Source organism: Gorilla gorilla, chromosome 8 (assembly GCF_029281585.2).
Source record: "Gorilla gorilla gorilla isolate KB3781 chromosome 8, NHGRI_mGorGor1-v2.1_pri, whole genome shotgun sequence".
NCBI lineage: Eukaryota > Metazoa > Chordata > Mammalia > Primates > Hominidae > Gorilla > Gorilla gorilla.
In genome coordinates this window covers 144,469,713-144,494,993 of record NC_073232.2, presented here as the reverse complement: position 1 = coordinate 144,494,993, position 25,281 = coordinate 144,469,713, and the positions used below count along the sequence as shown (strand labels likewise).

The window sequence follows — 25,281 nt, the reverse complement described above, 5'->3', positions numbered from 1 at the left end:
TGCCCATTTCCCACGCGGCCACCGCTCCCAAATCCCTCCTGACTCTAACTCAATGTGAAAAGAAGGGGGCTTCCATAGAGAGGGGTAAGGAGAGCGCCTCTCCCCCACATCTGGCTGAATTACTCATTGAGTAAACTCTGGCTTCATGGCCTTCGGGGTCCTCAGGGCAGGGGAACGTGGTGACACCGGCTGACTGCCCCCTACTCCTGGCTCATGGCCTTGGCGGAGCAGAGACCCCCTGCCCCCGACTCCTGCTTGGTGCTGTGTGCCAGGCCTCCTCTCCTCCCCAACAGCCGGGACTCCGCAGCCTCTTACTACCCTCGCCCGGGATTTTCCGAGTTGGAGGCCGCCTGTTCCAGGCCCTCGAGTGAGACGTGGGCAAACAGGCCTGGGGAGGGGACGCCCCACAGCCGCGTCCTTTGCAAGGTCAGGGCCTCCTCCAAGGCTCCCCTCCCCAGGGCTGGGCTTGGCGGTTGCTCCCCTTCAAACATGCGTGAGGCCAGACTCCAGCAGAAGGCCTGGCCACCCACCCGGGACCGGCTGTCATGCTAAATCTTGCGTGGAGAAGGGAGGAGATGCTGCCTGGAGCTCGGGTGCGACCGTGGCCCCGTGGAGCCCCCCACCCCCTCACCATTTCTATGTTCTCCTGGGTGACAAATTTTAACTTGTTTTCCATTCGGCGTAAAGCATGAGACAAATCCTCGTTCTTCCGACTAAGGCGCTTGTTTTTATCCAGCAGAGGCTTGTACTGACTCTCAGCTTCTCTTACGCGCTTCAACTGAAAGACAAAATTAATCGCACTGTGTGGTTGTTCTTTAAGTGACAGAGAACCAGCAGGTCTCCACACAGAGTCGGCTGACTGACCAGAGCTTGGGCTGCAACAACGCAGTCCCCAGCCCTCCATTTGGGAAGTCCACGCCTCCAAGTGGCGCCCACTGGCCCAGCGCCCGGGTGAACCCGCTCGCCTAGCGCCCAGGTGAACCCACTCGCCCGGTGCCCTAGTGAACCCAAGCTCAGGGCTGGGCTCGGTGTCCCCGGGGGTGAGTCCCGTCCCATTGACAGATGGGGATAAAGATGAAGATCAGCAGTCTGGGGCCAGCGCTTTGTTTTGCCAAGAAGGGCTGTGGTAAAACCGCCCAGCCCACTGGACCCTTGCAGACACGCGACAGCTCACGCACCCTCCGGGATATCGAGTTACCTGGAAATCTCAGTGGCTATAAGGACCAATGGCAACAGCCCCACTGAGAGGCCGCGTCTGCACATCCCAGATCATCTGCAGAACAGAGGAGGCTTCTGCCCCGACTAACGCAGAGCAGGGGTTAGTCAACCAGCCCTTGAGGGGCAAATGTGACCCCTACCTGTTTTTGCTAATAAAGTTCAACTGGAACACAGTCAGGAGGCTTCGAAGGAAGGCCGGTCCTTGCAAACACCACTCCTTTTCGCAAGGAATTTTGAAAGTGGATGCCCCCCAGGTCCCCAACTCCGCAGTCACAAACCCCCGGGAGCCAGAAGCCCCCGCCCGCGCTCACCAGCTCATTCCTCTCTTCCGACAGCAATGCGTTGCGGTCCTCCAGTTTGCGGATAATCGCACTTAACTCCGCGATTTTAAGCTGGAAGCGCCGGGCATCTTTTTCATCCAACTGCTGTTCCTAAAACAAAAATCAACTGCAAATAACGGTTCCTACACAAAAGCCTGGGAAGCCTTTGCAAATCCCAGCACGCTACGGGAACCACAACGCTGCCGTGGGACGCGCGCCTTTGCCTCCACGGGGCTGCCGGGAAGGTTCGGAGCCCCCCGGGGAAAGGCACCCAGCATGGCACCGTGGTCGCCGCAACCGCGTGAGGCGACAGAACCGACGGGCAGAGCGAGACCCTGCCTCACACACAACAACTATTTTAAAATAACATAAAGTAAAATAATGAAAAGGAGCAGACATGTCTAGAAGTATGCAGATGGAGAGGGCGGGGGCGTGCAAATGCAGAAACCGCGAGTGTGGGTGATGCCAGGAGGACGTCTGCCAGCTCCCAGCCCTCTGCCTGGCCCCTGCCGCTGCCCCTTCAGGAGGGTGTGCCCCCTGCCCCACGGGGGCGGCATTTCTCTAATACGATGACATGAGCACGGGAAAGACACTTGTGGGAGACTTCCAAAAGAGGTGACCTGCCTCCAATGGGGCTTCTAAAGAGCCGCTTTTGGGACCCCTGGGACTTCACTCAAAAATTGGTGAAAACATTTGAATCCGGTTTCAAATCTCTCTGGAGTGAATGCTGTAGTCTACCACGCACCAGCAGGAGGGGCTGGATCTCATTCAATGAAGCCGTCTGAATGAGATCTTAAAATAATATTTTCTATTCTTGAAATGTCGCTGTCCTAGGACCGGCTCAGCTCACACACACTTTTATCCTCAAAGCGAACAAGCAGCATCCAGGATGGTCCTGGGCCCGACTCGAGTTCCTCATTCAACAGGTGCAGGAGAGGCTCGGGGTCAAAGACCCAGAAGGACCAGCTGGAGGGTCCCTGGACTTCAGATCCCCCAGCGCGTCCCAGAACCACGACAGAGGATATGAGTGCGGAGCGGCAGCAAGGAAGCGGGTGGAGCTCAGCCCGGGGTGGTCGGCAGACCCCACACGACAGAGCGGCCCAGGGAGGAGCGCAGAGTGGCATGATCACATGAGAAGCGGGTGGGAGGGTGACTGGTGATGAGAGTGCCGGAAATCACCCTTGAGGGGCCAGCTGGGCGAGCGGTGGGCAGGGAGCCCGTGCACCAGCCTTCCCGGGCCAGAGGCAGAGGCCGTGTGCTTGGAGATGGTGGCAGCGCATACCCAGCACAGCCTCCTCCCACCAACCCAGGGCCGGACTCCGGGCCAGCAAGTGCCATGAACTGGAGCAGAAGCCTGAGGCCGGGGCCCACGGGAGGGTGATGAGGCCAGGGCCCACGGGAGGGTGACAGGGCCAGGGCTGATGCTATGTAGACAGAAAAGAAGGAGACGAGTCCACCAGCCCTCTGGACCAGAGCCAGAGGAGCTGAGCACCTAGGGCCAGGCTGGGTGGGGAGGTGCCCAGGCAGGAGGGTGCTGGCTCAACTCGGGCTCTGGTCTCCTGGGGGAGTGGCCCATGCAGGGCCATGCAGCCACATGGCCGGGTCTGTCTGTGACACGGGGTGGGCCGGTGGGCCTGGGAGGTGCTTACAGGGCTTCCCGAGTGGTCTGAAGCGTCTCCTGCACCAGCTGCATGAGGAAGTTCCCGTCTGGGGCTGCCCGGGTGCCGGTCGGCCTCTCGGACCTGGGACAGCTGCTCATCTAGAGCCTCTTTTTGGAGCTGCAGTCTCTGAGCATGCCCGGCTTGAACCCCTAACTCTCTCTCCAGCACGAAGACTGCTCTGTCTTTAAATTTTATCTCCTCCATCTACAAGGAGAACAGAACACAATCACACAGGCGGCAGGACACGGATCTGCAGTCACCATAGAAACGGGCGCAGCCCTGCCAGGCTCTGGGCTCTGAGACCGGAAGCAAAAGCGAAGCATCCTGGACTAAGGGCAGGAGCCCGCGGCCCTGGGCTGAGGCACGACACCCGGGCTCCCAGCAGGCCCTGGCTCCGCCGGCTACACAGAGCTGCTGCCAGCGGGAGACTCCTTCCTGACGGTCCCCAGGCTGTGTGTGCTCAGCAAGGCACCCCATTCCGTGCTGTCCTGCCGGGGCCCTGGGTGCACACACGGGTGGTGCTTTCCAGCAGGGTCAGCAGAAACCACCTCCAGCTCCTGCCTCTGCTGTAGGTTGGACAGAGAGGAGGACACCCAAGTTACCCACACTCTGCCAACAGGAAGGTGCCACGGCCAAGTTTCTTCCCTAAACAGGCAGGGGAGACCATGGGGAACAGAAATTCCAGCCTGAAAGCCAGTGCTACCCCTTCCCCAGCCCGGGCCCACTCCCCAGGGGAGGGCTGTGCAACGTAGGGGCACCACTGTGGTCCTTGGACACCGCCCCTCCGTGCTTCTGGGCATGGCTACAAAGCCGGGGCCCCGCACAGCTGTCTTCAGGCAGAGCCACATTGCTCATTGATCCGGCTGCGAGCCGGGGCTTTTGGGGTGAGACGGCAGCCCAGGGGTGGGCAGGATGTCTGCCCCACCAGTGGCTGTGAGAGGTCGGCGGCCCTCCCCACCCTCCCTACAACGTGGCGCTTTGTGCTCAACCTATGAAGGGAAGAAGTCCTTCCTTCCGGGGATACGGCAGCCGCTGCCTGCAAGCACCCCGCCCCGCTTCCGGGCACGAATGCGCCAGCCAGAACGCGGGCACAGCAGACCCGACAGCCCCCGCTCTTCAGACAGATGCGCTCGGCACTTTGGGCGTCATTTTCCACGGCGCTAGATTTATGAGAAGACAAGGTCTTCGGGGATGAACAACTCAGTTTGAAATATATTTTCAAACAACAGAGCAGAATGGGATATCTTGCTGCTTTACCCATTGTTTGAGGTTTAAACAAGCTAATAAATCTGTTATTGCTGAAATTAGCTTGGAAACAAAGAAATGAGATGTCTAATTAGCCTGGATGGAGCAAGTGATGAGCTGAACAGAAGAAAATAAATCCTTAATTGCTAAATCCCCATTTTCTCTGCACACAGCAATGCTGAAAGAGGCAACACAGTCAGTTAGTGGGAATGGGGCCGGTGAAATAAGAGCGTGTCCATCAGCAGCTGTGCCTGCGGCCTGGCATTTACACTCTCAGACTCAAACAAGATTTTCTTTTATCAGGAGCCCCCACCTTGCTCACGGTGCGCTGTTTCCAGCAGCAGGCAGGGCAGGATTCGGGAGCTTCCCATGCCTGTGCAGGCGCCGCACCCCATCCTGCACTTCTTCCCATGGGGCTGTGGGTGGGGGGCGGCACACCTGTCTCCTGTCCCACCTGCACCCACACAGACACCCAGGGGAAGAGCCCTCCCCCATCTCAGTCTGGGAGGGCTCCCAGGACATGGAACGTTCAAAGCTGAAACAGGCGTCCTGGTAAACCAGGCTGCGAGCATCACCCCACTGCCAGCATCTTCCACTGGGACGAATGCTATGGCTTCCAAACAGCCACCCTGTGTCCACTCCTGTGCCTACCCAAGCTGCTCCACTCACAACCCTAGAGTCAGCTCCACAAACAAGAGTCAGAGGCTGTCATAAAACATCCTACCCTGGCACTAAGAACAGGATCCACAACACTTGCTGGAGCCCCCGGGTGCCCCAGAGCTCCCATCTCCCCAGGCCCCCACACCCTCACCCCAGAGCTCCCATCTCCCCAGGCCCCCACACCCTCACCCCAGAGCTCCCATCTCCCCAGGCCCCCACACCCTCACCCCAGAGCTCCCATCTCCCCAGGCCCCACACCCTCACCCCAGAGCTCCCATCTCCCCAGGCCCCCACACCCTCACCCCAGAGCTCCCATCTCCCCAGGCCCCACACCCTCACCCCAGAGCTCCCATCTCCCCAGGCCCCACACCCTCACCCCAGAGCTCCCATCTCCCTGGGCCCCACACCCTCACCCCTTAGGTACCCTGTCTCTCAGGCCCCCATACCCTCACCCCATAAGCTCCCATCTCCCCTGGGCCTCACACCTGCACCCCAGAGCTCCCATCTCCCACACCCTCACTCGTTAAGTCCTCTGTCTCTCAAGCCCCCACACACTCACCCCGTAAGCTCCTATCTCCCCAGCCCCCCACACCCTTACCTCATAAGCTCCCATCTCCCTGCCCCCCGACTCTTCCCCATACTCTTCATCCCCTGAACTCCCATCTCCCCACAATGCCCCCATACTCCCTCACCCCATGAGCTCCCTCTGGTGCCTTCCCCACCCACCAGGACCTCCTCACTCTCAGCTGCAGAGGATGCCTGGAAACTGGAGAGAAGCCCCTTGGGACGGTACTCTCCAGCACAGGGGATGTGCAGGCCGACGCTGAGGCTGGAGGAGAGAAGATGCCCCTCCACTCTGCCCGCCCCCAAGCATGCCCCGCACAGTGTCTCAGCATGGGGCCCCGACATGCAGCATCACAGCCACCTGTGACGGCTGTCCATAGGCAGATCCCTGAGCCCCCCAAGATGAGCATTTAGAACCTCTAGGGTGGAGCCTGGGAAGCTGCATTTCATAAGCCTCCCTGCTGTGAAGCCTACGGACATGATCTCACCACTGCCCCACAGTGCTGAGGCCCCTGCACACATGCGTCTCACCACAGCCATGAAGCATGCTCACTACACGGGCCACGTCATCACCCCCAGCATGGTCACTGGCAGCTGTGGCTGCTCCCAACCTGGGCTGATCATGCCTCAGTGCTGCAGACAGGTGACTGCCTAAGGTGTTGGCAGAGTACCTGCAACCCCCGAGCAGGTCTCCTGACCCAGGGCCCATGGAGCCAGGATCCTTCCAAACACTGGGCCTGTGCAGGGAGCCCTCATGTCTGGCAGGCGTCACTCACACCACCTCTTCCTCCAGAGGGGTCTGCACCTCAGGGGAGCCCTCCCTCCGCATCAACTCTTGGTTCCGTGGGTGGTGACGTGAGCACACGAATGCGCCTTGTGAGACAGAAAAGGCTACTGCTCCCAGCGGATGTGCTAGAGATAAGGAAGGAGATGTGCTTTGTCCTAGCTGGGGCTTGTTTTCCTAGCACAGAGGGTCTTAAAGAGAGAAGGAAGGACCCCCATCTCCCAGCTCCCAAGAGCTTAGAATGGGTGGGGAAGATGGGAAAAAAATACACAGATGAGATACAGAGCCTGGTCCTATTATTCCCTGTGAGAAAGCAGAGACCTGGGTGGGGGTGCGTTGGAGGTGCTAGAAGAGGCCACCAAGCCTCCCTCAGCCTCTGGTGGGGTAGGAGAGCTCGTATGATGAGGGAAATGTGACATTTTAGGAGCCCAAGCCCCTTGATGTCCCAGAGACACCAGGACTTACTGCATGTCTGGGAATTAACCCTTGGGAATTTTTCTCTAGACAGAATGTCCAGGTCCCCCTCAATCGTGGGATAATCTGCCAATACCACGAGAAGGTGGTTCCCAAGCTTGGTGGTCTCGTGCAGGAATCACCTAAGCAGCTTTCTGAAAAAAAAAAAAAAAAAAAAAAAAAAAGGTACTGATGCCCAGAAACTTCTGGTTCCAGACGTGATGGGGTAGTTGGCATTAGACTTACCCTTCTGCGGTGAACAAGTCTAGAAGCTGAACAAGATACACAACGCAGGGGCAGGAGAAGGAGACAAGGAAAGCAGTGCCTGTCAGCACAGGGCCCCGGACACACAGCGTCACAGCCCCTGCGACCACCGTCCACAGGCAGATCCCTGAGCCTGTAGATCAGTGCCTCTCATCACGGGGCCTCGCCTCCCCTAACGTTTTCCCTGAGGGCGTTCTTGCAACCTCTCTCCTGGGAAACAGAGCCCGAGCTGCAGAGGCCTCTTCTGTTGCAGGACACTAGGATCAGAATTTGGTTGGGGCTGCCACAGCAGCTGGGATTTGGAGAGCAGAGGAGGGAATGGCAGAAAAGGAATGCCAAAGATCTGACTAAGGATTCCCTCAGGTCCTTGGTCCACTGCTAAGCTGTACATGTGCAAGGCAGGACTCCCAGAGGCCTTGCAGGAAACAGTTCCTGAGAATCTGAATGGTAAGTAGAAATGTAAGTGGCTGCACATGGCTGTCGAGACACTGCAATTCAAGCCCAGACAGAATAGAAGATCATAGTGAATTCTCTAGACCCTGGCTACACTCCAGGGGCAGGACAATGTCCTAGGATTTTAAAACTTCATATTAAGAGAAAACTAACAGACCTTCCCTAACAAAGCCTGAAACCACACCTCAAAAGGATCCAGGTAGTCTGCTGGTCAGTACCTGTCTGCTTGAACAAAACTCAACATTTTCTAGACAACAATAACATAATGCGCAGCCTCACAACACATCACCCACAGTGCCAAGACTATAATGAACATCATTAGACATGTGCACCCACAGTGCCAAGAATATAATGAAAATCATTAGACACGTGAAGAAGCAGGGAAAAACAACCAATAACAAAGCTAAGTCTATGGCAGCACATCAACAGATGACTAGAGTTAGCCAACAAGAACTTAAAAAATAATCGTGATTGATAGAAACAGACCCAGAGATGATGAGGATATTGAAGTAAGCCGATAGGAACTTTTTAAATCATTGTAATTAACTCACTAAAAATAATGTAATTAAAACTTTATAATATTTTTCTAATAGAGATAGAAAATGAATAAAATGCAGTAATTCAAATGAGAATTAGGATCTATTTTAAAAAAGAAGTAGGCACTCAAATCCTACATACAAGGTCTAAAATTAGAAATTCATTACAAAGGTTTAAAAGCAGACTGGACACGTAAAATCACAAACCCAAGATAAAATGATAGAAGATATCCAATCAAAGCACAAAAGGAAAAAATAGAAAAATAAAACAGAATAGAGCTCAAGAAAAATGTAAGGGATAGTCAAAGTGTCTAACATACATGTGATTGGAACCCCAGAAAGAGAAAGGAGGAGAAGTAACATTTGACTAAATAATGGTCCAGAATTTTCCATATCTGGTAAAAGACATCCCTTCAGATTCAAGAAGCTCAGCTGTCTCTAAGCAGTATTTTTTTTAAATTACAAAAACACACCTAGACACATCATACTGAAACTGATGAAAACCAGAGTTAAAGAGAATATCTTAAAAGTAGACAGGAAAAAAGACACATTGCCTGAAGGAACAATTCTAAGAGTGATGGCTGGCTTTTCAACAGAAACTAACAAAATCAGAGGACACTGGCAGGACATCTCTTGAGTGTTAAGAAAAACGCCTGACAATGTGAGAGTTCCAGGTTCAATGAATACATCCTTGGACATGAAGGCAAGTCAAGATGTCCTTAGACAAAAGTAGAGAGCGTCCTTTGTTAATACACCCACAATGCAAATAATTCTAAAGGGAATCTTTCAGGCTGAAGGGAAAAGACTGCAGATGAGAAATTGTGAAGATATAAATATAAAAGACCATTGGCTGCTTATGGGAACAGCAAAAGCCATTTCTTTGGGGGCTTATGATATGTGTCAAAGTAAAATATATGACAATCATAGGAGAAGTGGGTAAATGGAGCTGACCTATTGCCTTATAAGGTACTTGTATTTTGGGTATATGGCAAAATTACTAATTTATGATAGAATGTAGTTAAGGATACATATTAATATTTCTCTGTAACTACTAATGGAATAACACTAAATGTTGACAAAAAAGGAGATAATCCCATACAATGATTGGATAACCCCATGGGATAACCCCATCCAAGGCAAGGAGTAGAGAGAGGGAAGAGGGAGGGAGGGAGAAAAAAAAAGGAACAGGGGGATGAGAGTAAAAAACAGAGAGAGAAGAACACAAATTCTCAGCATCAGCAATGAAACAGGAGACAGTGAATGGATAACAAGAAGCTCCGATGAAAAGTCTAGCAAGCAGTGAGGTGCCATGGCTCACGCCTGTAATCCCAGCACTTTGGAAGGCTGAGGCGGGTGGATCAACTGAGGTCAGGAGTTCGAGACCAGCCTGGCCAACATGGTGAAACCCCGTCTCTACTAAAACACACACACACGCACACACATACACACACACAAAATTAGCCAGGCATGGTGGCGCACACCTGTAATCCCAGCTACTTGGGAGGCTGAGGCAGGAGAATCGCTTGAACCCAGGAGGCAGAGGTTGCAGTGAACCAAGATGGCACCATTACACTCTAGCCTGGGCAACAGAGTGAGAATCCATCTCGGGGGAAAAAAAAAAAAGAAAAGTCTAATGTCAATAAGTGGGAAGATGTGTATTAACTGAATATACTCCTTGAAGAATCTATTTTACCAAACTTAACATAAAAATAAACATAAAATCTGAACTTTATATTTATTAAATACATTTAATTCATAATTTAAAAATATATCACAAAACTCCCAACCCAAATAGCTTCACTGGTGAATTTTCCAAACACTTAAGGAAGAAATATACTTACGTTGAACAAACTCATTGAGAGAATAGAAAAAGGAGAATAGTTCCAAAATCATTTTATGAGGCCAGCCAAATCTAGATACCATAACTTGGCAAGGGCATTATAAAAAGTGGGAAAAAATCCTAAATCCAGTGTATACTTATATATAAAATGGACAATATATCATGGCCCAGTAAAATTTATTCCAAAAATACAATGCTTATTTTATACTTAAAAGCCAATTAACGTGTCATCTCATCAACAGAATAAAGAAAAAAACACATGATCATTTTGATTTATGCATAAAAAGCATTTGACAGAATTCCATAACCATTCATGAAAAAAATGCTTAGCAAAGTAGGAATACGAGGGAATTTTCTTAATCTGATGAAGAGTATTGCTGGCTGGACACAGTGGCTCACACCTGTAATCACAGTACTTTAGGAGAGTGCAATGGCTCACACCTGTAATCACAGTACTTTGGGAGGATCAGTTGAGCCAGGAGTTCAAGACCAGCCTGGGCAACAAAGCGAGACCCTGTCTCTACAACAAATTTAAAACTTAGCCAGGTACGGCAGCATGTGCCTGTAGTCCCAGCTACTCAGGAGGCTGAGGTAGGAGGATCACTTGAGCCTGGGAGGTCAAGGCTGCAGTTAGCTGTGATCTTACCACTGCACTCCAGCCTGGGTGACAGAGCGAGACTGTGTCCAGGAAAAAAAAAAAGTATTGCCAAAAAACCCACCAAAAACAAAACCAAAACCAACCAACCAACCTGCAGCTAACATCACAGTCGGTGAAATGAATATTTGATACTTTCACCTGCAGCTAGGAATTAGGACAGGGGGTGGTCACTCTCAACACTTCTCTGTTCAAAGTTACACTGCAGGCCTTCACAGTGCATTAAGGCAAAGAAAAAAACAAAAGGTATGAGCTTGGAAAGGAAGACTTAAACTGTCTTCAGGATGAGGTATGGTGGCTCACTCCTGTCATCCCAGCACTTTGGGACGTGAGGCGGGAGGACTGTGTGAGCCCACGAGTTTACGGCTGCAGTGAGATACGATCATGAGAATTTCTCTCTCAAAAAACAACCCCCAAAACTGTCTGTGTTCACATACAACATTATGTACATGGAAAATATTTTTGAAATATACAAACAAGCTGTTAGAATTAATAAGTGAATTTAGCAAGGCTGCAGGTTAGAAGATCGATATAAAAATCAATTGTATTTCTGTATAGCAGCGAAAAATAATTGGAAAGTAATATTTTAAAATTTGAAAAGCAGACCATTTATAATAGCATGAAACGTTAAATATTTAGGAATAATTATAATAATGATATGTAAGACCTCTACACTGAAATTTAAAAAACATGGCTGAGAGAAGAGAAAAATCTAACAGTAAATACACCAGGTTCATTAAGGTTCAAGGTGCCAGTTTTTCTGTGGAAACTGACAAGGTGATTTAAGTTTCATACAGAAAAGCAGTAACAGTCTTGAAGAACGGAAAGAAGGAAGTTGTAGAACTGAGACGACGAGATGTCAGGATGTGCTTCAGAGCGTCGGAACTAAGACGTGGTACTAACGCCGCAAGGCGGAGCACCAGACCAGCAGAACGTAATGGGGCCTGGAAAGAGACCCGCGTCTGTGGGCTCACTTGATGCACGACCAAAGTGCTATCGCAGTTCAGGGGGAAAGGACGGTCTTTTCAAAAAACGGTCCTGAAATAGTTGGATATCCACACGGCAAGCAGGGATATCCAGCTCAATCCAACTCAATCCATCTCAAACCATTCACAAAAACCGAACTCGGACGAATTATAGAATTAAATGTTAAGAGAAAAACAATAAGGCATCTGAGCGACACAGAGGGGGCAACTTCACGCCCTCGGAGGGGCAGAGGATGTCCAAACCGGACACACACAGCACACAAAAGAAACCGACAAATCGGGCTTCCTTAAAATGCCAAACTTCTTTCATCCAAAGCCAGCATGAGGAAGACAACTGGGTCAGCCACAAACAGAGAAGCCATCAGCGGGGAGAAGGTGAATACTCTGGCTTAATGGCAGGGAAGACATGAGCAGGTGTTTTATGAAAGGTGACATGCAGATGGGCAGTGGAACAGCCAGCATCTTTCTTGCCGCTGTCCTAAAGAAATGGCAATACTGTCACTGACGAGGATGTGGAACGAGGGGGGGCTCTGCCCACCAGCCGAATGGCTCTTCTGTCTTGAGGTGAAGCATCTGCCCGACCACCCTGCAATTCCCCTCGTCGCCCCGTGAACGCACAAGAGAAAGGCATGCACGCGGCCACCCAGGATGTGATAGGTGCTGGTATGATGGCCAAGTGTGGGACATGACTCAAATGCCTCTCACAGAAGGACGGGTGACCGCGTGGCAATGGACATGTGTAGCACGGCTGGCTGGCTCGGCTGTGATGTGCCGGGGTGGGACAGGTGACCACGTGGCAACGGACGTGTGCGATGCGGCTGGCCGGCTTGGCTGTGATGTGCCGGGGTGGGACGGGTGACCGCGTGGCAATGGATGTGTGTGGCAATGGACGTGTATGGCGCGGCCCACCGGCTCGGCTGTGATGTGCCAGGGTGGGACAGGCGACTGCATGGCAATGGATGTGTGCGATGTGGCCGGCTGACTCAGTCGTGATGTGCCGGGGTGGGACGTGTGATCACGTGGCAATGAACGTGTATGGCGCGGCCGGCTGGTTCAGCTGTGATGTGCCAGGGTGGGACAGGTGACCGCGTGGCAATGGATGTAGGTGATGTGGCTGGCTCGGCTGTGACGCACCAGGGCGGGCAAAGCAGCAGCGGAAGGACGGGTGCTGCCGGGAGGGACGATCCTGCTGGGCCCCCACCCCAGTGCTGGGTCATGGTGGACACACAGCCCCAGATCATCACACATTTCCTCCGGATTTGAGCCCATTCTCTGTAGACGTTTCCTCAACATCCACAAAATGGAAAGAAAAGCGAACCCTGATGCCAGGCGTTACCCTCCGGAAATTCTGGGTTAGTTCGGCTGTGGGCACAGCCACGCCCTGGGACTGTAAAGTCTCTCAATATTTCCAAACTCGTCCCCAGCAGGTGTCTCTGGACATCCACAGCCAGGACCGTGGGCAGCTACTCAAGGGTGGGCCTTACCGCAGGGACCCCCTCATCATTTGCAAGGCAAGCACCTGTACGGCGAGGCTTTGGCCCCAGAAGCCGATGCTGCATCTGGCTGTGGGTGGCTGGAAGTCACAATTCAGGGTCTTCAGCAAAACCAAAGCATCGTGTGGGAGCCAGGCTTGGGGTGCAAAGGAAGCTGCTGCTGCTGCACTCAGCAATGCCATTTTTGAAGACACACTCATGCCCAGACTCTGAGCGATGCCATCAGAGAGCAAGTGCCTGGCACAAACTCTCGGTCACTTACCTGACGCCCATCTCCAGGCAAAAAGCAAGGACAGGCTACTCCTCCTACCCCCACCCCCAAAATAGCACTTGGGGAGAAGCTGACCTCATTTTTATAGCCATATTTGAATGGGGTTTTAATTACTGCTGTACATTAGCATTCCACTTTAACTAGCTGTCTAGACAACGGGGGGAGGAGGAACCAATATTAGAAATCACAGATCTTTATGGGAAGGAGAAACTGGCTTTTGCCTCTAATTCTTTGGATTTATAGAGTCTTTAACAACATCTGAACTTGTATTACAGCAAACGCGCTGAGCGTGCATGCAGTAGCTGCATGCACCCAGACGGCTCTCTCAGGCTCTGTGATGACATGGCACAGATCTGCCACGCGGCTGCTTCTGGGGCCCCAGCTCGGCCCTGTCCTCAGAGCCTGTCACCAGCCAGATGCACGGGCAGGATGGGGCACTGGTCATCGCACCTGTGGGTGGGAAGTGCCTCGCCCCTTCCACGTCTGACTTTAGCAGAAATTTGGCCAAGAAAGCCGCTGGGAGCCCAGCTTCTCCAGGAGCACAGAGTGGGCCACGTGCAGACGAGGATTTGGCTCCGGAGCCTTCCAAGGCTCCAGGTTCCCCTGCTGTAAAATCAAGGGGTCTGCACAGTGGAATCACTGGGGCCTGCACAGTGGAATCACTGGGGCCTGAAGATGATGGGCCCTGGGCCAGTGGGTGGTTCCTGAGCTCCCTAGCCAAGGCATTCTGACACGTACAGGGCAGAGCAGCAGCTTTAACCCCAGTGCCACCCACCACAACCTTCTGGGCAGGGAGAGGGCGTCCCTGACCCACTGGATAACCCAGCTTCTCCAGCAGCCCAGCCCTGAGTGCAGCCTTGCAGCCCTGCTCTGGCAGCAGCGACCGTGCTTGTCTGGGGTGTCTGTTGGCTCCCACATCCCCACCCTGCAGGCCTCTCCTGTCTTCCCTCCATCTGGCTTCCTCTCTGAGACCCTGAGCCCCCGCCAGGTGCCACACTTCCAGGCCTGCACTTAGGGTCCCAGGACAAGACAGGGGGCTTGCCTGTTAAAGCCTCCATGCTCTGAGAGCAGGTGTGGCCCTGCCCGGCTGGGCTTCTGCCCCTGCCCAGTCCCTGCCCTGCTGTGTGGCCCCTCCAGTCTCTCCCCATCCAGGGCTAACCGAGGTGCCCAGTGGGCCCCTGAGATGGCAACAGCCTCCCGTTGGCACCCAGGAGCCTCGGCCCAGAAGACCCACAGTCAGGCTGGTGTCTGGGCCAAGGCTGGGGTGCTGGGGCAGGTGGCAGTCAGGGCCCCAACAGCCGGGGAGCCGACCAGGGGGGCTGGGGAGGCCTCTGACTCTGGGCCTTTGCGGGGACGGGGGTGCTGTGCTCTTTACAAATGGGCCACCTCTTGTTGAAATCCATTCAACAAAAATTTATTGAACACCTACCGTAGGTGCTGGGGACTGAGTAGTGAACAAAACAGACCCAAAGTAAAGACAGGAGGCTTTGCTGGCCAGAGTTAGGGAGGCAGAACCTTGAATCACGGGGTCCATTTTGGGAACAGAAGATGATGGTCCTGAGTGTGTGCTGAACACCCAGGACTCCCTCAGACCCTCCCCCTCCTTCACCAGCCCTGCCAGACGCGACTGTCCTCAGGGCCTTGGTGGGACAGGTTCCACCCCATAGAAGCAGCGCCCTCAGAGAGCACATCCTTGCTGGGGTTGTGGCCATGCGTGTGGCGCGAAGTAGCAAGGGAGGCACGGAAACCCCCAGCTCCCACAGCGTCCCAGTCAGGCCAGCCTCGTCCACAGTGCTCCATCCCCAGGCCTGCCCATCCCCAGACTCAGATACCACCCTCCCAGGGCCACGGCAATGTGCCCACACCTGGGGGTGGAGGCCATCATGGGACAGCTCTCGAGGGAGCAATGTCTGACCGTGAGCAAAGATCGATTCCTCCCAGAGGCTGGTGCTCCCTGCAGCAGAGACCCATCCCTGACCCGCTATGTCCTCACCCAGGGCCCGGCGAGGCCGAGCGTCCCACACCACAATGTTCTAGGACTCAGGTGCCGGCCCGTGCTATGGCCACAGAAACAGCAAAATGTTTGCCTGATGTAAGGAACCAAGGTTATGTGATATTTTCAGCTGTAATAGTAGCTGTCTCTCGTTGGGAGAACCCAAGGCCTCCGTTGCCCACCTAGCCTTGCTGGGGCCCCATGAGCTGGGTTGGCGGCTGTCCTGGAACCTGGGAATGATGTTCCTCCTGCCTGCAGCTCCTGCCAGGCCCGGGAGGCCACTGTCCTGCCCCGGGCTTAAAGGTCCAGCAGCACCCCCAGCTCTACTGACTCTGCTGACACTTGGGGCAGGGCCCTGCCTCTGGACCCCACCCTCACCCCAGCCTGCCTCTTCTCTGACAGCCCCCAGTCCCCTGGGGCTGGGCCACCTTCCTCCCACTTTTCTGTCCCAGCCCTGTTCTGAGTCCCTCTCTGAGCAGCTTCCATCCCAGACTTCCCCATCCTCATGAAGCTGCCCCTCGTGCCCAGGCTGGACACCATGCTGTGCCACAGCCCCCGCAGCTCGAGCGGCCACACACCTGCCTGGCTCTCCCAGCCCCTCCACCTCACGCATAGATTTAACTCCAGACACTCCCTCACAGCTGGGCCTGGGGAGCAGCCCTGTACGTCACCACGGGATTTTAGAGGCCAGGGTGTTCTCTCATAAATGACGGCCTTAAAAGAGAAGATCTGAGGTCCTGGGACCCTTGTCAGTTAGGCAAGGGGGGCCCCATTGGGACAGGGTCCCCAGGAAGAAAGGGTCCCGGTGGCTGGATTCCTGATGCCACCAGAAGCTCCATCACCACAGCTGACACCCTCAGGGCACCTCTCACCACAGCTGATGCCCTCAGGGCACCTCTTGTGATATGGGCATGGAGCCAAGTACTCCCTGGGTTTTTCATTATTTTATTTAAATTGCACAAAACCAGGATATAGACAGATAGATAGCTGGGCTCTGGGAATGGGGCTGAGGGTGAACTGATGGGAGCTGTGTCCCCAATGAGGCCTGGGCAGCTGTGGTCAGGGGTGGAAGAAGGAAGTGCATCCCAGCAGCTGTGCGGACTGAGCTGGGCTCCAGCAGCCACCCCTGGGGGAAGGGGCGAGTCACACCGCGGATGGGATGTGAGCCCCCAGCCAATCCCTCCCCCGCAGGACCCAAGCAGACCCAGAGTTCCTGGATGTTGGTGGTGGGGCGGGGGCTGTCACGGGCAATACTGGTCCTCCCACTGACAGGGGTTTAAGCATCGAAACAGTAAATAAAGGAGATGTCCCAAATCTATGGATTCTGTAGGAAAAGATCATGTAAGACTTTGAAATAGGCAAGAGAAGATTTCTGACTGTCCTTGTATTGGAATGCCAGAGGCCCTGGGGACGACCTGACCCTGGGAGGCCCGTGCCTTTGTCTCTGACTAGGCTATTCTACGACTCCATGGAAAGAAAAGTTAAACTTGGAGAAGAGCGTGAGCAAAGTGTGCATTTCCTGGGCACAGGTGGACATGATTCCTGCTCACGGGAATGCAAATGGGTTTTGTCAGGCAGGAAACGTGAATCTCTGTGGGCCAAATCCTCATTTGAATTGGTTGTAACATCTTGTTTCCTCATCAATTAATGAGTTAATAAAATCTTTGACGTGTTCATTGTATAGTTTGTATGACAGTCATGATTATACCCTCTGCTAAAATTTACCCTTGAACAGTTTGGTTAAAAACCCAAAATTCCAACAGTTTTTTTTAATTTACAGCAAAGATGATTCTGAAATGTATATGGAATTCTAGAGGGCCAAGAAGAGGCAGGTTACTCTTTAAGGCAAACAAAGCAGGAGAACGTGCTACTCCAGAAATGAAGCCTTTTTATAAAGCTAGAATAATTACTACAAAGTAGGGCGGAGGAGGGACTGACAATGAGACACCAGAAAGTCCACTCTTGTAAGAACAGGTGCAATCTGGCAGAGAGGAGCTGTGAGAAAGAGGGAGACGGTCTTTGAAGTAAGGGCTGCTACAGACATAAGTATGGAAGACGAAACTATAACATTTTTAAAAGATGAAGATTCCTGACTTTGGGATCGAAAGATTTCCTAAACAAGACAAAGTGAGTACCAATCCTAAAGGGAAAGATAAGCAAATTAGACTGTTTTACTTTAAAATTTAAGACCTTAGATCATAACACGATGCTGTTGAGAACAGGAAAAGATAACCCACAGAACGGGGAACACACCTGCACTTCGGTGTAAGTTTTAGGACCAGCTTGCCCCTAGCTGCAAAAAAAAAGCCTGTACGGAGGGGAGAGATCTGGCGAGGATGGAGAGCGAAGACACAGGTTGGAGCATGCTTTTGAAAATTTGAAATAAAATCCCGAAGAATCAGCCAGAGGAATTGTGAATAGCTGCCTCTGGGGGTTCAGATCGGGGGGTGAGAGGGGATGGCAGGGAACTGCTGGTTTCTGTTATGAGCCTTTACTTAAGAAAAAAGCTGCCTTCCTCTACTGAGAGCATCGAATCCAACCAAGACAAATGAAAGGGTGGTGTGGCACTGGGCAGAGGCAGCCGCCTGTCCCTCCCACCTTCCCGGGACAGTGGCAACGCTTCCTTCCTTCCCCGCACAGAAAAGCAAGCATCGTGTCACGCGAAGAAAGCACCCGGTTCTTACGAGTGCTGGTTTGGGCCGGGTCCTTGGGTTGCTAAGGTGACATCGATATGTGGCTTGGGACAGGGCGAAGAGGTGTAGGGGAGGTTGGAACAGGGACCACTTTGGAAAGGAAGGGAATCACCCGGGTTAGGCACGTTTGGGGGCACCCACGTGTACAACGTGGCGAGGTCATATTTACTCCACAGTGGCTGGTTCTCCCTTCCTGGCTGTGGGTGTGGAGAGCGGCTGCCCCTCTGTGGGAGTTCCATACGCTGGCCCAGCCTGGAGGCCATCCCTGGAGACCGGAGGCCCCGGGAAGCAGGCAGAGGGAGGCTGCCCCAGGTGCACAGCCACACCCCGTGGAAAGACCACTGCATCCCACCCAAGGTGCCCGGGGCTCCGGGTCCTGAAGAGGCACAGGGCTGGGGCACGCACCTCTAAGATAGAGCTCCATTTCTCCCAAAATCACAGGACAGTCTCCTCTCCAAAGGACAAGGGGCATCGGGTGGAATCAGTCCCTTGCAATCCCTGGACATTCTCGTCAGCTGAACCCTGGGCCTTTGAGAACATCGACTCTACTGGTGCCTGCCATGGGTGCCCAGGTCTCTGGAGCTATTAGGCTGCACCAGGTGCCAACGTTAGACCTCACTGATCCACAAAACCGGCAGCTCATCTGGTCCAGCCCAAGTGCAACGGTTCTGCAGAGACAGGGACCTCAGGGCAGCCGGGGGCCATCCCATCCCCCGAGGCCTCCTGATCTCGCCTCTCTGGATCCAGTGAGTTCAACTGGAGAATCACTGGAGAATTCCCTCTGAGTCCCCCCGTGAGGATGTGTGGGACTCCTGCTGTGAAACACTGAGCCCTGCCTGGTGTCAGGTGTGACCCGGGACACTAAGAGGTGTCCGTGAACCCTGCGGTGTGGATGGGCAGTGCCGATTTCTAGGTTTCTTGCTCTGGCCCAAGTTAAGAAAGGAAGTAGAGCTGGTGTTTGTGGAAAAGGGGAGGTGAGAGTCTGGCCTGCTCCGTGCGGGCCTGACTGTGGGTCTGAACCTTTTCTAGTGGTCTCTTGACTCTAGGGTCCTCAAAACCAACAGGGGTGGCATGAGGAGCCTGTGCTGAGAATGTCATGGGGGGTGAAGCCGGTGCTGCCCGCGTGCTCCCCAAGCCCACGCCTGCACCGTCGCCCACGCCCGCCCCTGCCTGCCCGCGCCCGCCCCTGCCTGCCCGCGCCCGCCCCTGCCTGCCCGCGCCCGCCCCTGCCTGCCCGCGCCCGCCCCCGCCCCTGCCTGCCCGCGCCCGCCCCTGCCTGCCCACGTACCAGCCTGCGGATCTCCCGCTCGCACTCCTTCTTGATGCGGGTGATCTCCTCCTGGTGCAGGTGGTACACGCTGCGGATCTCTGCGGCCTTGATCTTGTCCGCTTGGATCACCAGCGTCAGCGCCTCCTCCACCTGCCTCTTGGCGCCCTTGAGCTCGGAGATCTCCTGCTGCATCTTGACCTTCTCCACCTCGAACCCCTTCTTGGCCTCCTCCTTGGCCTCGGAGAGCAGCACGGTCTTGACCTTTTCGGGGCCGCCGTCACGCAGGGCACTGAGCAGTGCCTGCAGCCGCTGGTTCTCGTTGTCCTTGATCTTGATGACCCTGAGCAGCTCGGCCTCATGCTGCCGCAGCAGCGTCTCACGCACAGCTTGTAGCTCCTTCATCTTCTCCTCGTGCAGCTTTGTCTTGAGCTCCGTGAGCAAGACCGCGGTCTTATGCTGCTCATGCTCGCGCACCTGCCGCAGCTCCTGGTTCTTCTCGCGTTCCACTTTGCTGACCTGAAAGACAACAGCGAGACCGAGTGTGGCAGGAGCTCCAGCCATGCACACACTCACACCTGAGTGTGCATTTGGGGGAGCTTCCACGTTGCACACACTCACACCTGAATGTGTATTCGGGGGGAGCTTCCACGTTGCACACACTCACACCTGAATGTGTATTCGGGGGGAGCGTCCACGATGCACACACTCACACCTGAATGTGTATTCGGGGGGAGCTTCCACGTTGCACACACTCACACCTGAATGTGTATTCGGGGGGAGCTTCCACGTTGCACACACTCACACCTGAATGTGTATTCGGAGGGAGCTTCCACGTTGCATACACTCACACCTGAATGTGTATTCAGGGGGAGCGTCCATGATGCACACACTCACACCTGAATGTGTATTCGGGGGGAGCATCCATGATGCACACACTCACACCTGAATGTGTATTCAGGGGGAGCATCCATGATGCACACACACACACCTGAATGTGTATTCGGGGGGAGCTTCCACGTTGCACACACTCACACCTGAGTGTGTATTCGGGGGAGCTTCCACGTTGCACACACTCACACCTGAATGTGTATTTGGGGGAGCTTCCACGTTGCACACACTCACACCTGAATGTGTATTTGGGGGAGCTTCCATGTTGCACACACTCACACCTGAATGTGTATTCGGGGGGAGCTTCCACGTTGCACACACTCACACCTGAATGTGTATTCGGGGGGAGCGTCCATGATGCACACACTCACACATCTGAATGTGCACTTGGGGAAGATTTTTTTGAAAATCACTGAACACCTGAGCAGCAGGTACTGTTCAGGCAAACCTGAGGTCACCCACCGGAATCTGTAACGCACTGAAAGGTTTTATCAGTTGTTATTCATGAGAATTGTTGGTATCTGAATCAAAAATACGTTCCAGAAGTTGAGATTGTGTTGTTACTGTTTGAAACCGCAAAGAAAAGGCACTTCTTCTAAGAAGCAAAATAGCCCAGCAAGGGCCTGTCTGGGGTTAGGGGAGGACACGCTGTGGGGGTCCTACATTCAGACCACAGTGCCGGGACCGCTGCCTGCCGTGGGCCAGGCTCTGCTGCCAAGGGCTTTGCTCTCCCGCTCCGAGGAGTTTCCAGCACATCTGGCCCAATGCCCGCTTATGGCTGGACACGGCCATACTCATTGATGACGTCGCCAAATGTTCACGGCTCCAGTGGGAGCTGGAGGACAGCTGAGCCCTCAGGGCTGCTCCAAGGTTGATAGAATCTTAAATGAAATGGACAAAGGTCCTTTCATTTTTTTTTCACGAGTAAACTTTTAGTCAAGCCACATTTCTACTAGAAACGACATTTTTCTTTACATCTTATTTCCAGAGAAATTACCTTCTGCTAACCTCCAACAATTGCTCTAGAATTTGGGGTCCTCTTTGGAGACAACTATTTAAGCACTATTTCCTTTACGTGAATGACACGCTGAAGAGGAACACACCAACCTCCTCTGCCAGTCCTGTCCTGCCGGCACCGAGTCACAGGTCAACATCTCTATTTTAAACCAGCCGTAATTTCCCCTGAGATGACTCCAGGATAATGCAGAAAACTAGAGTGCAAGATCAGGGCTGTGGCGCCTAGAAGGGCCCAGATGAGTGCAGCCAGGCTGACAAGCGGCTGTGCGGAGGCCTCCTCTGGGCCGCTGGTGGGATCCCAGCCCATCGGTAGCAGGGGGCCGAGAGTCCCCCTCTGATCACAGAAGTGTACCACTGGCATGACCCCTAGCCATGATCAGTGCCCCGCCAGGGTGACCCCTAGCCGCCATCGCGGTGACCCGCCAGTGCTGGAGCTGACTGCAGAGCTGTGTAGTATGAACAGTGCTCAGCGCTAATTTGAACAGATAGGCATTTAGCAGCTTGGGGAAGTGTCTATGGAATCGGAGCCACAGCAGCTAACACTTCATGCATAATTCACCCTCGCCCGATCACAGCAGCCACTCACCATGCTTTTCCCATATCCTGGAAAAATATGTATTCATTACATTGGTTGAATGAAGAAATGAATTCATTGAGGAACGCTCAATTCAAATGTTTTTAAATCACTGGATTTCTATATATCATCAGCAAATAATTAGGAATGAAAATACCAAATGTACCATTTATAATGGTATCAAAAAAACAACACTTTTGAAGACGTGTTAGAAAACATGCCCAAGACCTCGGTGCTGAAAACTACCAGGTGTTACTGACAGAAATTTAAAAGCGTTTAAATAAATGGAAGAATATATCATACTCATGAACCCAAAGACTCAATATTATAAACATGTTTATTTTCCCCAAATTGATCTATAGATTCAATGCAATTCAATGTATAGAAGCTTTTATAAAAATGCAAATCTCCAAATGGATTCTAAAATGTAGATGGAAATGCAAAGAACCAAGACAGAACAGAATCCAAAACAGACTCTCTCAGGAGCTACCATGACTAACAGCCAACTTCTGCTGTCCCAGCACAGTGGTGCATCCTGTAATCCCAGCACTGTGGGAGGCAGAGGCAGGAGGATGGCTTGAGGAGTTCAAGACCAGCCTGGGCAACACAGTGAGACCCCATCTGTACAAAAAAAATAAATTAAAAAAGTAGCCAGGTGCAGTGATGCACGCCTGTAGTCCCAGCTGCTTGGGAAGATGAAGTGGGAGGATTGCTTGAGCCGGGGGGTAGAGGCTGCAGTGAGCTGTGATCGCACCACTGCACTATAGCCTGGGTGACAGAATGAGACCCTGTCTCAGAAATAATAAGTAAACTTGTGCTATGCTGCACAGAAGCAACAACCATTCCTTGTTTCTCATGAGCCTAGTAGTCAGCTGGAGTCAGGTGGCCTAGGCTGGACTCAGTGGGTACCATGTGGCAATTTTCCTGGGACTGGCCACTAGTCTAGACACAGCCTCCTCACAGAGAGGACAGAGGTGAAGGAGTAGGCAAGGGACACAGAGGGTTGGGCTTGGGCCTGGCCCAGATCACTGCTGCACTGGCCAGAACAAAGCAAAGCTCTACAAAGTCGCACGGCACAGGCATCCTCCCGGGAGAGGCGAAGGACGGGACAGCAACGCTGTCTATGACACAGGCTCACACACGTGGCCATGGATTTATTGTAAAAGTGAAACTGCAGTGCAGTGGGTAAAGCCTTTTTTACGTGAATGGTGCCAGGTCCATCTCATATCCACAGTCATACCCTGCTTACGTCATGTGCCAAAATCAATCCCTGGTAGGTTTCCGATATAAAATTGAAAGGTAAGACAACACAGCTTCTAGAAGAAAACATAGGAAAGTGTCTCCATGACCTGGTACAGGCAAAGATTTCCTCAAAAGGAAAACTCCACAAAGCCCCGCTGTCTCTTTCCCAGGCTTTTCTTAGCCTTATGATGAGGAATTCCTCTGTTAGCAAACATTCTTCCTCAACAAGATTCTAATGGCTGCAGGGCAGTCTGCTGCGTAAATACAACCTAACATCCTTAGCAGTTTCCTCAGGCTGGGACAGCCAGGTGGCCGCTTTGTTCCTTATCATTAGCAGAGCTAAAACCAACACCCTGTGTATCCGCTGGATTCCGCTTTTTCTAACAGTGGAGTCACTGTCACAGAAGCCTGGCAGCATCTCAGGGCCGTGCGCTGGTGGCCAAGGCACCTGCAGAGAGGCTTCCAGCGGCTGCTGAGGGCATCACTTCTCCACCCAATCAGCGACCCCGGGGATCTGCCATGTATAAAAGCGACTGGGTGCATTCAGCTTTGTTTTGATTTGCATGTCCTTAAATAATACTGCTAATGCTTTCAGCCATTCACAGATCATCTACCTCCTGAGCTTTATCACAGAATCCTGGGAGGTGCAAATTGAATCCCCTAAAGCAGGCCAAGAGTGCCTAGTGAGCCCTGAACTGAGGTGACAACTGCTTTCAGACCAGGGATTTACAGCGTCCTGGTCACTAGGTAGGTGTGTTTCTTGTATATTTCAGTAAGTCATGCTTTAGAAAGTGGGAAGGTCACAGTCTTTCAAACCCTAGCTCTGCATGCTCTCTGATGAGAACTGTCTGTTTTTTTCTGAGGAGTAGGAAAGAATGGAGCAGCCAAAGGGGGCAGAAGGGAAAGACAGAGGGAGCGAGAGAGGGGATTCGCAGCCAGGCAGCGGCAGGCTGACCAAGAAGCGGCGGCCGGAGAGTCAGACGTGTCCACCATGTGAGCCGGTGTCCGAGGGGAGGTGGAGAGGGAGACACGTGGCTGTGGACAAGGAGAATCCGAATCCCAGAACCTTCGTGGGAACTATTTCCCCACTCCTATAGGCTCAGAACATTCAGGTACCCACAGTAATAAGCAGACAGTCCCCAGGGGAAGGCAGGAGACTCCTTTAAAATGCAAGACATTCACATAAATCTCTGTGAACACAGAGCCACGCGGGACTTTGTAGACAAAAACACTGAAGAAAAGAATACAATCGAACAAAATAAGGAACCAGGAAAAGAGACCCTTCTTAAAACCTAACAGCCCGAAAGAACAGAGGCGGGATGGAATGTTCTGGAAGCAGGCATGAGGTGGGTGAAGTCCAAGAGTATGGCCTCCTCGCTGCCCTCTCCAGGCTTCCCAGCTGACGAGCCGAGTGCCCAGGGCAGGTCCCAGCCCCGTCTCCCCTCGCACTGTTCTCTGGGCAGCATCTCCCACCACCCGGAGACCCCGCTCCCACACCTGAGGCCCGTGTGCCCCGCGGGACAGCAGGCACCTATGCTCACCTATGCCCACATGGCAGCCCCCGCCTGGATGTTGGTGTGAGGCTCCACGGTGTCCTGTCTCACGCAGAGTCCTTGATGTCCTCCGGCCCCCAGTGCCCATCATCCTCGCCCAGATGCCACCTCAGCAAAGGGCAGCCCGGCCACTGCTGCTCAGACCCAAGCCTGGAGCATCCCATGCACCGTCCACCCGCACGCTCTACCCCCGCCTGCCCACACCTCCTGGCTCCTCTCCCCCATGTCCCAGAGCAGTTCCACACACCATCCACCCACAGACTCTACCCCTGCCTGCCCACATATCCTGGTGCCTCTGCCCCGTGCCCCTCCACGGCTGCCACCCTCAGCCATGGCACGGACCTCTGAGCAGCTGCCTCCCACTGCTCTCTGCTCCCCTCAGCCCCTCCCACAGCAGCCAGAGGGTATGTTTAAAACGTCAAAATATTTTAAATATATAAACATATTTATAATATATAATATGCAAATAGAAGTCAGGTCATGTCCAGCTTTAAGGCTCCCAGAGGCTGCTGGCTGTGCCTGGAGCATGGCCCAAGCTCCTTGCCTCGCCATGGTGGGATGCCCAGCGGTCCAGGGAGGCCGGCTTTCCTTGTTGTTCCAGCATAGTGATCAGTAACCCCCTTTCTCCCTCCAAAGTGTCCCCATGCA

The 25,281-nt window shown here is 53.3% G+C and overlaps 1 protein-coding gene across 23 annotated transcripts in view; it reads right to left on the bottom strand.

The window, feature by feature from the left end:
* Nucleotides 1–25,281, bottom strand: part of JAKMIP3 (Janus kinase and microtubule interacting protein 3) — a 139,525-nt gene that overhangs the window by 49,939 nt on the left and 64,305 nt on the right. For 9 of the 23 annotated variants that reach the window (XR_010135314.1, XR_010135315.1, XR_010135312.1 and 6 more), the window contains exons 3-6: nucleotides 19,378–19,875; nucleotides 3,188–3,403; nucleotides 1,530–1,649; nucleotides 632–778 (exon numbers count right to left, since the gene is read on the bottom strand). Coding sequence is in view for 5 of the 23 variants with exons in the window: in XM_063710583.1 (XP_063566653.1) it covers nucleotides 632–778; nucleotides 1,530–1,649; nucleotides 3,188–3,403; nucleotides 19,378–19,875 (981 nt within the window). In the remaining 18 variants the exon portion in view is untranslated. The remainder of the gene's footprint in view (nucleotides 1–631; nucleotides 779–1,529; nucleotides 1,650–3,187; nucleotides 3,404–19,377; nucleotides 19,876–25,281) is intronic. The other 14 variants (XR_010135320.1, XR_010135324.1, XR_010135321.1 and 11 more) reach the window with 3 other exon arrangements.